This window comes from Ctenopharyngodon idella, chromosome 16 (genome assembly GCF_019924925.1).
Source record: "Ctenopharyngodon idella isolate HZGC_01 chromosome 16, HZGC01, whole genome shotgun sequence".
Lineage (NCBI taxonomy): Eukaryota > Metazoa > Chordata > Actinopteri > Cypriniformes > Xenocyprididae > Ctenopharyngodon > Ctenopharyngodon idella.
The window spans coordinates 28,338,262-28,353,533 of NC_067235.1; the positions used below are offsets into that span (position 1 = coordinate 28,338,262).

Below are 15,272 nucleotides of genomic sequence, written 5' to 3' on the forward strand. Positions count from 1 at the left end.
TAGTGCATACTACTAATATACATTATCAAGGATTTAACCAAATGTCTGGGGTGGTTATGATGACTGATTCTTATGCGTTATAGTATGCGTTATTATTTTCTAATTTCTACTACGTGGTAATAATATATATCCATATCAACCTCTGTGTTTCGCTGTTCTTGTGCTCAACTGGATGATTTCTGTTTGGCGCAGAAGGTAACAGCAGGTGGAGCGCGCACTACACTACCCGTCATCCCGCGTGCAGCTCGCTCATGTATATTTATGAGGCGTTTCTGCAGTGAGGCGGCTGGACATTATTGATGTCTTGCTGAGGAGGTGGCGGTTTCTGCTCGGTGAAGAAAAAAAGGGCCTGATTTTAGTTTTCCAGAACGCACCCGCCTTCGACCAGTCATCCTACCGCTGCTCGCTCAACCAGCGTCTCGATGCAGTAGCTGCTCGCGCGTCACTAATGGCAACCAGCGCGCGAGAGGATGTGTGTGCCTTCTTGAGGGAAACAGAAAATCGCGTATAACTTGGGATATAACTCGTATTTCGAATAATTTGGGATATGATTAAACGCGATTTTCTGAACCGAATGGATGCGGGAATGATGCCTCTCCGTGTCGGGAATTCCTTTCTGTGTCTCTTTGTAGCGGTGCTGAGCTCTGTGGTACATACCAGCATCTCCCTGCCTCATTACGGTGAGGGTGTATTTTTATTATTTATTTATTTTATATATTTATATTTCCATCACGAAACAAGAACATTATGTCGTATTTTTATCATATTAGTGCCGTATTTTAATCATACTGCATCCGTTTAGGTGATGTAAACAGATACTTAACGGTAAATATACGACCCTGAGGCGTGATTTATCATTATTTATCTTATTTAAGAGACTATAATGTCAAGTTTCATACGTGTAACTCAGAAGGAAAATATGTAATTGTTAAAAACAGACTACCGTGTTTGTATTATTCTAGGAGACGCCTTGGTAAAGACAAGGGCTCGGCGTGATGACGCCAGGTACCTCGGGAGGGAGAACACGGTGCCAGTGCGGTTGTTGTACCGAATGGACGGAGACACTCAGACGGCTCATGATGTTCTGAACACACGGGTCCGAATGAGCTCTGACAGTAAACAGGTGTGTATTGTTTCATCTCATGTTAGGATGTCATATGTGTGTGTCATAGGCATGCTCTCTCCTCCCGTTGCCATTGGAGACGCGCAGCTCTTCAAATTATGTTTATGTTTTTCTTTTTTACTCATGTAGTCTGACTCTGGGTGATCTAAGAGCACTGTGCAGTTAATTCCAGTCATTTAAGGATGATCTAATGAACCAAAACAACACATTTCTCTGGAAGATGCTGATGCTCAGGCCTCCTGAGGCATCTCGTGGCATCACAGCTTTGGAAACACAAAGAACAGAAAGAATAAATGAGCAGCTCCTGTGTTGGAGCATTATCAGTTTAAATAAATATTGCATTATTCTTTTTTTTTTTTTTTTACATTATTATATAGCACAGAACTGTCAGAAACTGATTACTGCCAGCAAAACACTGGATCAGGGACGCAAAACCTGTGCCATGTTGATAAAATTGGCAAATGTACTTCGTATTTTGTTTCTCAGTTGAGCGTGTAATGCTATTAGAGGTTTATGGACATGCCATTTCTTTTGTTCTTGCTTTGCCTGGCTTGAAAGATAGTGAATAAGACTCTCTGAATGAACTGATATCACATTAAGTCATAAATTAGCTGTATTCAATGTTTGAAAGTAAAGCTACATTAGTGCTGTCAAAGATTAATCGCGATTAATCGCATCCAAAATAAAAGTTTATGTGTGTATATTTATTATGCATATATAAATACACACACAAGCATGTATATATTTAACAAAAAATATGTTATATTTATATATAAAATATTTATATATAATATAAATCATATATATATATATATATATATACATGTAAATATATCTTAAATATATACATGTATGTGTGTGTATTTATACATACATAAATATACACAGTACACACATATTATGTAAAGACAAACTTTAATTTCGGATGCGATTAATTGCGATTAATCACTAAAATATATATGTTTGTGAAACCTCTATAAAATATCTAACCATTTTTGTCCATCCTGACTACTCAGGTACTTTGTTGTTCATACTTGACTGAATAATTCTCAGAGGCACAGGCACGCAATCGCTCGTGGCCTCGTTACTGTAACGAGCCTCTTTGACCGGTTAGAATATCTGTACATGTGTCCCACCGTGTTTTGTGCTCCGGTCTGTGTGTGCACGTGTGGGGCTTAACCCTTTGTCTGACATGTGCAGCTGAGCTCTGTATAATTCAAGTGAAAGCTTTTTCATCATGCCAGTGCATAGTATTGATTTAATCATTGTGGTGTTATATATGATACAACATTAGAGATTGGATTAGAAGCGTGTGCCAATGAAATATATTTTCTCATAAATACATTTAACTACGCTCAGGTCTGTTTTTAGCTCCACTCTTGGCTTACAATTAGATCTTTTTGAAGATTGACAGTTTTATTTATAGATATTTATTGATGCCTGAAAACAAACCAGAGAATCTTTTAGGTTGCTAATTTTAGATCTTCCTTATTTAACACAAAATGCAGATCAGAAAAAAATCGAGTCAAGCAGTTTTGGAGCTATAATATGATGAAACGGCGATCGATGATGCCACAGTCATAATGGACAGAAAGCTGCCGCCCTCTCATCTTACACAGTTTCTAGAAAACACTCTAAATCTCTTTATTAGATTTGTGTTTTAAAGAAACAAGGGTTGAGAGTGTTATTGTGCATTTTGTTCAGACGTGACACACACAAATCCACACTCATCCAAGGGGCAGTATGTGGGTGTGTCTCGGGGAGGGTAGCTTAATTCAGAGGGTCACTGATGGGTGAAGTGTAGAGGATCTCCCCCCTTCTGTATTTCTTCCACCCCTTCGTTCTCCTTCCATTTTTATTGATAACTGCTTTGCTGGTTTAGGGAGAGGTGTGTTCCCTTGGGGGTGTTAGACTCCCCTCACCTCCCTTATATGATTCTATTTCTGCCCTCCCTTTCTCTCTCTCTCTCTCTCTCTCTCTCTCTCTCACACACACACACACACACACACACACACACTCCCGAGATACGAGAACAATGCACTGCAACCAAAAAGCTTCTCTTTCCCCTGAGGGGGTGTTATACGGCCCTGGCCATATGGGCCCCAAGCAGGCAGTGAATTAACCATCAGCGAACACACACACACAGCCACCAGTCCTGCACATCAAAGTGTACCCGTGATGAATTAAAAAAAAAACAATTAGTGCATCTAATTTTACTTCTCCCTCCCAAAACACCAAATGTGTTCTAATTTTACAGTTTTTATTGTCTCAGCTAGTGTGACACCTTAATTAATACTTTTATTCAGCAAGAATGTATTAAATTGTTTAAAATGTGACTATAAAGACATTTATAATATTACAAAATATTTCTATTTCAAATAAATGTTCTTCCTTTGAACTTTCTATTCAAAGAATCCTGAAAAAAATGATCACTTTCCACAAGAATATTAAGCAGCACAACTGTTTTCAACACTGATAATAATAAGAAATGTTTCTTGAGCAGCAAATGAGCACATTAGAATGGTTTCTTAAGGGTCATGTGACACTGAAGACTGGAGTAATTAATTAATTAAAAAAAAGGGTGCATCTAATTTTATTCTCTCTCCCTAAACACCAAATATGTTTTAATTTTACAGTTTTTATTGTCTCCGCTCTTGTGTGACACCTTGATTAATACTTTTATTCAGCAAGAATGTATTAAATTGCTCAAAAAAGGACTGTAAAGACATTTATAATATTACAAAATATTTCTATTTCAAATAAATGTTTGTCCTTTGAACGTTTTATTCAAAGAATCCTGGAAAAATTATCACAGTTTCCACAAAAAAAATATTAAGCAGCACAACTGTTTTCAACTGATAATAATAAGAAATGTTTCTTGAGCAGCAAATCAGCACATTAGAATGATTTCTTAAGGGTCATGTGACACTGAAGACTGGAGTAATTAATTAATTAATTAATTTAAAAAAACAGTGCATCTAATTTTATTCTCTCTCCCTAAACACCAAATATGTTCTAATTTCACAGTTTTTATCCGCTTATATGTGGCACCTTGAGATTTTTTAAAATAAAAAATATACATTTATTCAGCAAGGATGCATTAAATTGATCAAAAAGTGACAGTAAAGACATTTATAGTGTTACAAAAGATTTCTATTTCAAATTCTTTGAATAGAAAGTTCAAAAGAACAACACTTCAACATTTGTCAAAGAATCCTGAAAAAAATGTTTCTTGAGCAGCAAATCAGCATTTTAGAATGATTTCTGAAGAATTGTGACACTGAAGACTGAAGTAATGAATTAATAAAAATAAAATAAAAAAAAAACTTTATAGGTGGCCTTAACTACTATGTACTAACATTTAAATTAATCATTTGATACAATGCACTTATTTTGTACATACATATTTTTACATTGTACTTATGTTTTAAAAAATTAATTTCTGTAATTACATTTATAATTACACCGTTGACCCATCCCTTACACTTTAACCCACCCTTAAACCTACCCATACAACCAAACCTGTCCCTAACCTTACCCGTATCCCACCTCAATAGCAGCAAAAGTGTTTTGCACTACAATATGAACACAGTAAGTACATTGTACTTATTTTTTAATGTAAGTACATAGTAGTTAAGGCCACCTAATATAAAGTGGGACCCACAAAACAGTTAGTGCATCTAATTTTACCTTTCTCTCCCAAAACACAAAATATGTTGTAATATTGCATTTTTTATGATCTCAGCATATGCGTGGCACCCATATATATTTGAAAAGACCACATCTAATCTTGTTTTGTCTCTTTTACAGAACCACGCGGCTCAGGCTAGCTTCCAGGTTGATGCTTTCGGACAGACCTTCGTTTTAGACGTGGAACTGAACCAGTGAGTATCTGCTTCCAGGGTGTCATGCAGCTGTTTGGAAATGCACTGGAAAAATGGAGTGTGTATGTTACTAAAGTTTGTGAGGTATGACTAATGTCCATCAGATCTATTTGCAAAGGGTTTTATGTTGCTGCTGATGGACTGCATGATCATAATGGCTGTTGATTTATGCTGAAGGAATGGGAAAGACCTGACCACTCTATCGATCATGGCATCTGCCGCTGTCTCTCTCTTTCTCAGCCAGGATTCCCAATAATACATGTTATCTTAATACTGATAAACATCACTATTTGCACAGGTCCTTGTTCTTGTATGAAAATGTCACACTGCAAAAATATTTTTGGTCCTAAAACAATTTCTTATTTCTTTCTGCCAATTTTGGGCTGAAATATGACCTGGCATGTTCTTGACAGGTTTTGTTAGATTCACCCTGGTGCTGTAATCAGTATTTTATCTTTAGAAGGTGATTTATTAAGGCTGATTTTACCGTGGAGTGCTCATTTACAAAACTGACCTTCAATTGCTTTACTTTTAAGTTTCTTATTGTCTTGTACAGATGCTCATTGTGTAAGTAACTTCTATGAGTCTGCACCAAAACTCACAGTCATAACCTAATCATATAAGTTCAGTCCATTAACTCTTACTGTTACAACCACAACTGCCTCTGTACTTTAAACTGGTGCCAGACAGAGTCAGAGTCAGCAGATGCGATCTCATTATAATAATGCATTATGAATATTTCAGTGTTCTCCCTCAGTGTTTGTGTGTTTCTCCTAAAACATCTTGGTGAATCTGGCTTTAAGATGTGACTCCCTCTGTGTTTTTTGTCAGGCCCTTTGTGAATGGAGTGTGTTTGTATTGTGCTGTTGGCATTCTAATGTAGTTCTGCTCGGGGTTATTATCATTAACTAAAACTAAAACAATAAAAAAGCATTTTCATTACTTGAAATAAAAAATAAAAAAACATTGACAGAAAATGAAATATATATATATATATATATATATATATATAAAACATATTTTATTTTAGCTAGTTGCCAAAGCAACATTTCTCATTTTCCTTTGAAGTACTAAAATAACTAAAATAAACTGAAACTTAATAAAAACTATATAGACATGTTTAAAGTAGGCATGAGATGGAAGCTGCAATGGTCTTGTCTTCCCTATTGTGATGGATATTTGAGTAAAACTGCTTCTCAAACAAGAAAAAATGTAGGGCGTGATTTTGTCCATTGGGAATTGATTGGATGGTTGTGGTTTGCTATTGGTCGATCTCATGTGAGTGACAAGTTGTCCCACCCTCATGCCAGTAAATACATAATCAGAGAAGAGATGACGCTGCAAGAGGGAGGGGAAGTTATTTTGATTAAAGATTATAAGCAGATAAGCGCCGATAAATCCTTTATAATAAATGCAATATTCCATTAAAAAAATAAGAATAAAACTATAAAAATGACAAAAACACAACAAAATGACTAAAACCTTAACTAAAATGAAAACAGAAAATATATAAAAATAAAATCAAATTCATAATAATAACAAAAACTATAGTAGTTTATCAGTGATACTAAAATAACACTGGTTCTACCTCTGTAAAGAGTCAGTTTAGTTAAATATGATATGCAAAACTGCTGTTATTATTAAAGGACATTTAGGCCTTTAGGCCAGTCTTTCCCATTTATATTATGTGCAGCTTAAGTGAAGACCTGACAGATTATTCTACACGTTTCTACTTCCTCAATCACCCAAATCTATCACTGATGAATTTGCAAATGCATAAATAGATGCTGGGGTGTGTTCCAAAACCAAACAAACTAATTTGGAGCTGTCTACATAGGCAGCAACTCTTTGGGCCCTATCATACACCCAGCGCAATGCGACGCCAGGCGTGACGCAAGTGTTTTTTGCTAGTTTCAGCCTGATGCAGTTATCATTTTCATGTCCTGCGGCACGTTGTTTAAATAGCAAATGCACTCGAGCCCATCTGTTCGCCCATGGGTGTGCTGGTCTGAAAACGAGGTGTGTTTAGGCGCATTGTTGGCGCGTTGCTATTTCGAGGCAACTGAAAACAACTGCGCCACTGACCAACAAAAACCTGGTCTAAAGTCAATGGCGCAGTATTTTTTTGTTATTTAAAAGGCGCATTAGTAATATGCACCTATAGGCGGGTGCGCAACACACGTACACTCTTCTTGTTACACACACAGGGACTCGCAGCAGCATACAAACATTTTAAATGTTAAAAATAAATGGATTCCTCTCTGGAGAAGCGTTCAGTCTTTCTGCCAGGTAAATAGCAATCCGCCATGGTGCAAGCCCAACTGGCTTTTAAAGACAATGGAAGATGAGACTCTGATTGGTTTATTGCATGTTACGCCCAAAACACACCCATGACTCATTACGAGACCAGGTACAACCCTTTTGGACCATGCGCCTGGCACGCCGACCATTTTTTCTGTCGTTAAACTAGCAAAAGTGGATTCGGACACGCCCCAAGTGCACCTGCGCCATGCGCTTTAGACCATGTGCTTAGATCGTTAAAATAGGGCCCTTTGTGTCACACGTAGTGCTCTTCACAGAGCATATTGCCAAGTTAATGCTATAAGTTAAAAATACACAGCACACACAAAAATAAGGGTTAAACAAATTTTAGATTGATTGAATATGTAAACAAAAATATTTTAAACTTCATCCTCCGTCTTTTCACAAGTGGTCGTAGTGCATTATGGGATTGCATTCTCCACAAAGTCTACATGCAATGCCAGCTTAGAATTTGGCCAGAAGTTTTCTTAGAAGGCAGTATAATCGTGCTGCCTACCTTTCTTAACAGCCGTCGCGCCAGGAGCGCACCTCTGATACCTTAAAATCATGTCTGCGTAGGCTGCTCACTAGGTTTTGGATTAGAGCCATTGATACAGGTTATTATATCAGTCAATGTTCTCTTTCTCTCTGTCAGCATGTGGCTGGTCTTGTTCAGTACAGTATATGTTCTGCTTTAATGGTTTCTGACTGGATGAATTTGATTGCCTCTGTCCTTCTGAAATAGTGCTGTGTGTGTATATAGCAGAGAGAAACACAAAAGTGTGTGTTGTGTTGTTCAGTTTGTTCTTCTACGCCCATGGGGAGCTGGCAGTTGGATCCGTCCTGACTGACCTGCGTCCAGATTACTTTCCCAGTTTCCACCTAGGAAACCAATTCATTCTTTCATTCTCATTCTCTCACCTCTCTCTGTGAATTTCTAAAGGTTTTGGATTTTCTTAACTTGTTTGTGTGTGTGTTTGTGTGCATTTGGCTTTTCTCCGGCCTCCAGCTGAGACCTACTTTCCTAAAAGTTTATCTTTGCTATGTGATCATTGTTCATCAACTTTAGTTAGCAATCTCAACACATCTGATTGACATATTTGTATTATGTTTCACAACAAAAAGTCTTGTTTTGCTTGTATATTTTATTGTGCTCTTGCTCAAACTCTAGTAGTCCCCCCCCCCCCCCCCCACACACACACACTCACATACACACACTGGCTTGCCCCCCTGCACCCTCTCACACGCTCTGAATAATGAATGAGTGTGTTTGATTAAAGCGGTTGAAGCAAATGGGTTTTCTGCTTTTCAATCACGCTGTGTCGTCGTGACGACGGACCATGTGGCAGAAAGGAAGCATTAAAATCAGTCAGATATTGCTGATGCTGGGGGGGTGGGAACAGACAGCTGCAACTCTGAACAGATAACAAGCAATCACAAGCTCACCTTTAAATCAAACAGAAATCTGCAGACAAATTATTAATTTTATATCAGATCACTGATAAATGCATGGTAATGTTTGTATAGTTTTCCACGCTGTAAAAAAATATTTTTATGATTTGTTATCAGAACATTTTTTCTTTTGTCAAATCAACTTAGATAATTAATGTGGTTCAGAAAACAAAATATTTTGAGTTTCTGTTGATTAAACCAATTGTCTTCATTGTATTAACTCAAATTTTTAATTTTAATGAACTTAAATTTTTAAGGCAACCAGGTAACTTACTTTTTTACAGTGCAGAACCCTCATCTAAACCTCCTTAAAACAAAATATATTTACCAAAGCAATTAAGAATTAAATGTATTAAATTTTCAGATTTATTTCACATTTTAATGGTATTAACCTTAATGGCATTTTTTTTTTTTTTTTGTAAGAATGAAAGATTTGACATTTTTTTACTCTTGTGTTTATTTGATATTTAAAACAAATTTAAATGTATTAAATTATTCTAAAGTGACAGTAAAGACATTTATAATGTTACAAAACTTTATTTGAACTTTCTGTAAAAATATTAAGCTGCACAACTGTTTTCAACTTTAATACAATATTAAGAAATGTTTCTTGAGCAGTAAATCAGCATATTAGAATGATTTCTGAAGGATCATGTGACACTTAAGACTGGAGTAATGATGCTAAAAATTTAGCTTTGCATCACAAGAATAATTTACATTTTAAAATATATTCACATAGAAAACTACGGAGCCCCGCAAATGACATGCAAGAAAAAAAATTTAATCGTGTGCACAATTTACTAATTCGTTCCCTCGATATATTAAATCGTTCCCTCGATATATTAAATCGTTCCCTCGATTTACTAAAACGTGCGCACAATTTACTAATTCATTCCCTCGATTTATAAATCATCCGCATGATTTATAAATCGAGGGAACGAAATAGTAAATCGTGCGCACATTTTAGTAAATCGAGGGAACGAATTAGTAAATCGTGCGCATGATTTAGCCTACTATTTTTTTCCTGCATGTCATGTCCGGGGCTCCGTAGAAAACAGCTATTTTAAATTGTAATAATATTTCACAATATTACCTTTTTTAACAGATTTTATTTCAAATAAATGCAATGCCAGTGGTGAGCAAAAACATTAAAAAAAATCTTACTGACGTTTGGTGGGAAAAAAGAAATATACATATTAGTGCATATGTGAATATACTGTATACATATAAAATAATATATAAAAGTTGATATTAATATGAATGATAATGAATTGTTGAATCAGAGATTTGAATCTATTTTACCAACTGTACACACATTTTAAATTTAAGATGCTTTCATATCTTTCTCATACTCGCAAATATGCAAAAAATCTTGAATGTCTCTCATGTGAGACTCATTGTATTATGAAGAGTAGTGTATAATGTTATAATGTAGGCTACATTTTCATTTTTCACATTAATCTGGTCGAATCATAACATTTTTCTGTGAACAACACCCAAAGACAACATGCAGGGTCTGATTTAGCAAAACACTGTGTAGAAGAATCCCAGTGTCATCTGACATCTGTTACTATAAGCTTCTGTTTGACCCTGTCAGCACATACGTGACGTCTCATCAGATCAAATCTGTGACAGGACACGTCTGCTGAGACACTGGTGTGTGTCAAACCTATCCTGTATCAGTCTGAGTCCTGTTGAGTGAGCTGTATGTGGATGGCTTTTGTTGTGCAATTTATAGTAATGTCACTGTTGCTTTGTGTGAATTTAATTTATTTTGTGCTTGCAATTATAAATCAAGTTCAAACGCAGTGGTTTCTTTTAGAGATACACACACACACACACCTTGGCTGAACACACTTCATGCATTGCCATTTACATTTATCATCATGTCAGCTGTGTCCAGCATGCATAAAAAGAGTCCAAATACACACCTCCAGACACACTCATTGGTTTAATTTCAGATGACAGTTGCACCTGAGGGTTTTGTGAAGTGTGTGTGCATGTGTGAGATGTCTCTTTGTTTTATTTTGGGGTGCTCAGTCTTTTACACATTATCTAAAATAGAACCGGTTCTTGTTTTCCAACCGTAGGGTTAGTTTGTAGTCAAAATAATTTGCTTTATATAACAAAAATAGACATTGATGACAGGGCTCTACACTTATATTTTTGTTTAGGAGCACTTGGACCCTAAAATATTGTAATGTTAATGTGACACAATGTAATAAATGCACAGGCAAGCACTGAAAACTGAATTATAGTTACAACAGAAATCAGATATACACAAAACAAACAATATATTGACTTATAAAGCCACTTTTTATAATATCTTCTGCCACAGTGATGTAATGTCTTTGAATTATCTTCATCTGGGGTTCACTTGCTATAGTGTCCTGATCTATGGTGTATGCCATTTAAATTGATTTTATATAGTATCATTTTCATAGCTCCATTTTACCATCTTTTCAGGAAACTGCGTAGTAGAGGAAAGATAGCGAGAACATGAGAAAGAGGCAGAGAGAGTGAGAAAGTGAATAAGTTGTTGGATGGAGAGAGTGAAAGTCTGGCCAACCAGCATTTTTCATGCACCCTTGAGTCTGTGTGGGTGTGTGATGGAGGAGAGAGATCTGAGAGAAAAACAGCTGGCGTCAGAGTCTCAGAAGGGCTCTTGCTTATATATTTCACACATATAGTGATGCAAGACATTTTCAGAAGCAGGTTTGAGATGTTCTACTTTACCTGTCCATCATAAACATAGACTCTCTTTACATAGATGATTAGTACTATTAAAATGTAGTGCATCTCTCTTTCGCCTTTTCTCTCTTTCTCTGAATGGTGGAGATGTATCATTTGATCATTTAAAGGGGTGGTTCATTATGATTTCACTTTTTTAACTTCAGTTAATGTGTAATGTTGCTGTTAGAGCACAAACAACATCTGCAAAGTTACAACGCTCAAAGTTCAAAGCAAAGGGAGATATTTTCTTTTAAAGAATTCTCTGTTTAAGGACTACAACAAACAGCTGGTAGGGACTACGACGAGCTTCTTCCCGGGTTAGTGACATTACTAACCCTAAAATTTACATAAACCCTGCCCCCGAGAACATGCAACAAAGGGGGTGAGGCCATGTTATTGCAATACAGTACATAACACAAATGCAATAGCATGTCATAAAAGCAAGATGCCAACATGACAAGTTATAACCGTAATTAAACTAAACTGGCCTGTACTATCTTCATGCAGCATATATTCTCTGGCTCTGTAGGCATCTTACAACAGTTCCCACATGAGCGATTTATAGATTATCGTGACAGAATATGCTAATTAATGACTTTAAGATATCCCTTATCAGCTACATTAATTAAGCAACTAACCATTCAGAAACGTCCTGTTGCATTCTACATGTTGTCACTTCTTCTTGAGTCTCTCCATCATTGCCTGACTTCGGTTTGAACATAAAAGGCTGAACAGTTTCTGACATTTTCAGTAAGTCTTCATGAGGTAATCGGCGCTGCTGTGCTAACACTATGTGCTAACACGAGCTATTGAAACCCTGTCCTCTGCTTAGGAGCAGCAGCTCATTTGCATTTAAAGGAAAAAACACAGGAAATATCAGATTTGTCAACTACACATCCATGATGTGAATCTGTGCCATGATCCGTTCCACCACATCCCAAAGCTGGTCTATTGGATTGAGATCTGGTGACTGTGGAGGACATTTGAGTATAGTGAACTCATTGTCATGTTCAAGAAACCAATTTGAGATGATTTGAGCTTTATGATATTGGTGCGTTATCCTGCTGGAAGTAGGCATCAGAAGATGGGTACACTTTGGTCATAAAGGGATGGACATGATCAGCAAAAATACTCAGGTAGGCTGTGGCATTTAAACAATTCTCAATTAGTACTAAGAGGCCCAAAGTGTGCCAAGAAAATATCCCCCACACCATTACACCACTAACATTATCCTGAACTGTTGATACAAGGCAGGATGGATCCATGCTACTCCAAATTCTGACCCTACCATCTGAATGTTGCAGCAGAAATCGAGACTAATTAGACCAGGAAATGTTTTCTATTGTCCAATTTTGATGAGCCCATTCTAAACTGACAGGAGTGGCACCCAGTGTGGTCTTCTGCTGCTGTAGTCCATCTCCTCCAAGGTTCGATGTGTTGTGTGTTCAGAAATGCTCTTATGCAGACATCGGTTGTAACGAGTAGTTATTTGAGTTACTGTTGCCTTTCTATCAGCTCGAACCAGTCTGGCTGTTCTCCTCTGACCTCTGGCATCAACGAGGCATTTTCGCCCACAGAACTGCCGCTCACTGTATATTTTCTCTTTTTCGGACCATTCTCTGTAAACCCTAGAGATGGTTGTGCGTGAAAATCCCAGAAGATCAGCAGTTTCTGAAATACTCAGACCAGCTCGTCTGGCACCAACAACCATGCCACGTTCAAAGTCACTTAAATCAACTTTCTTCCCCATTCTGATGCTCAGTTTGAACTTCAGCAGATTGTCTTGACCATGTCTGCATGCCTAAATGCATTAAGTATAATCAAAATTTATTCAGACACTTTAAACATTTCATTCATTAATACAGTTTATTCACTATAGTTTAAAAAAAATGGTAATAAAATATGACAAGATCTTAGAGTTAAACTGTAAAATTAGTCTTAATTATGTCAGATAACACTTAAGCAAAACATGGTCAGTTCAAAGTGTCTGAATAATTTTTGGTTCCAAATTTTTATCAATGGGTATAAAATGTCACACTTTACTTTATTTTGCTATCCTCACTTACATAAATGAACTATAGTGTCTTACACCCACTAGTACAAATATATCAAAAATGTCTGAATAATTTGACTGTATATACTACCATTCAAATGTTTGGGGTCATTGTAACATTTTTTAATAAAATAATACTTTTATTATGTAGCAAGGATACATTCATTTGATTAAAAGTGACAGCAAAGACATTTACGTTGTTACAGATAACTAAAAGATTTCTATTTCATATAAATGTTGTTCTTTTGAACTTTCTATTCATCAAAGAATCCTAAAAAAAATCCTGTTTATGCTAAAATATTTAATCTGCTAGAAATCTTTTTATTTGATTGTGAAGGAAAACCAGTGTAAATAATGAGCATATTTGATATTAACAAGCTCAGTGGGAGGGGCTGGTGAAACACACACGTTAACAATGAGAACGACTGCACCTGCTCCCCTCAGAATATGTCTTGTTATGGGGGGAAGGGTCTCTCTTTGAAATACACCAAATCTATCTTACATTGCAAAGACCTTCTCTGTGACCGTGAGTTCATCTATGTTTTATGGTTACTTTTTGCTGAATCTTCCTATTGTGAGCACATTTCATTTAATTGTAGTGATTATTTGTTAGTACTGTAAATGTGTGTGTGTGAGGCTGGATGCTTGCAGGTCTCTTGTTTGCTGAGGCTGCAGTTTTGTCTCCTTGGGAACACGAGCAGAGCTGAAGGATAGCAAAAGCACAAAAGAGCTGAAGAGCTCAGCACACACTTTACAATAGGCCTACTGACTTCAGCTTTTCCAAACACACACACACGTTCGCAAATGCTCTCACACAATACTTTAACATGATGTTTATGTCTTAATAGCTCATTAAACTCTAGATGCATTATATAGTATTCACTTCTGTCTTATGTAGTTGTTTTTGTCTGTGAATATGAACATGCATGAGTCTCTAATGGGCATTGTGTTTTCTCAAAGGGCTTTTGATAATCTCAAACAAACATAAATCACAGCAGGAATCAGATCAAGTCTTCAAATTTCAATAGAATCTAAATGGTGGAAACAGCACACTGTCTACTACAAAACATTTATTTACACTTGTTTTAAGTGTGCCATATAAAAAGTGAACTGGTATGCGTTTGAGTGCTAATTAGATCAGAGATTGGGGTCTGCTGTGCTAGACGGTGTCCTGACCTCAGGGGAGATGTTCTTCTGCTGGTCTCCAGGGTCTAGAACCAGACTTACACACTCCATAATCTCTAAAGACACTGCATATGTGCATATGTATAAGACAGAAGAAAAGAACATGAACTTGCATATATGTTATTGTGTGCAAATATTTTTATAAAACCTACTGTTCACACGTTTGGGGTCAGCATTATTTAGGACTGTCCCCTAATAGTCGACTTAACATTAGTTGACTAGAAGAGGCTTAGTTGACCAAGATTTTATTAGCCAGTTAGTCGCAGAAGAAAAAAAAACTCTACAGGAAGTGGCAAAGTCACGCAGTCCGTGAGGGACAGATCGTTAACGGCAGGTCCTTTTAATTACTGGATGTCAGGCAGGAAATCCAAACGTTAGCCTATCATCCATCGCCCTCAAATATGGCTTATCATTTAAAACATGTAAGTAGAAACTTTACATGGCCGCTTGCTCTAACATTAACCTAAATAAGTGTACGCTATTATTAGTTGCATTCAAGTGTTTGTGCAAACTGAACAGGGAAAATCACCAGGAAAACTAA

At 36.6% G+C, this 15,272-nt stretch overlaps 1 protein-coding gene across 3 annotated transcripts in view; it reads left to right on the forward strand.

Moving 5' to 3' along the window:
• Positions 1 to 230: 230 nt before the first annotated feature.
• The window catches only part of adam22 (ADAM metallopeptidase domain 22), a 69,753-nt gene continuing 54,711 nt past the window's right edge, over positions 231 to 15,272 (forward strand). Inside the window, exons 1-3 of one of the 3 annotated variants that reach the window (XM_051864662.1) lie at positions 231 to 680; positions 963 to 1,123; positions 4,934 to 5,007. In XM_051864662.1, coding sequence (XP_051720622.1) covers positions 548 to 680; positions 963 to 1,123; positions 4,934 to 5,007 — 368 coding nt within the window. In that variant the 5' untranslated portion in view covers positions 231 to 547. The remainder of the gene's footprint in view (positions 681 to 962; positions 1,124 to 4,933; positions 5,008 to 15,272) is intronic. The other 2 variants (XM_051864660.1, XM_051864659.1) reach the window with 2 other exon arrangements.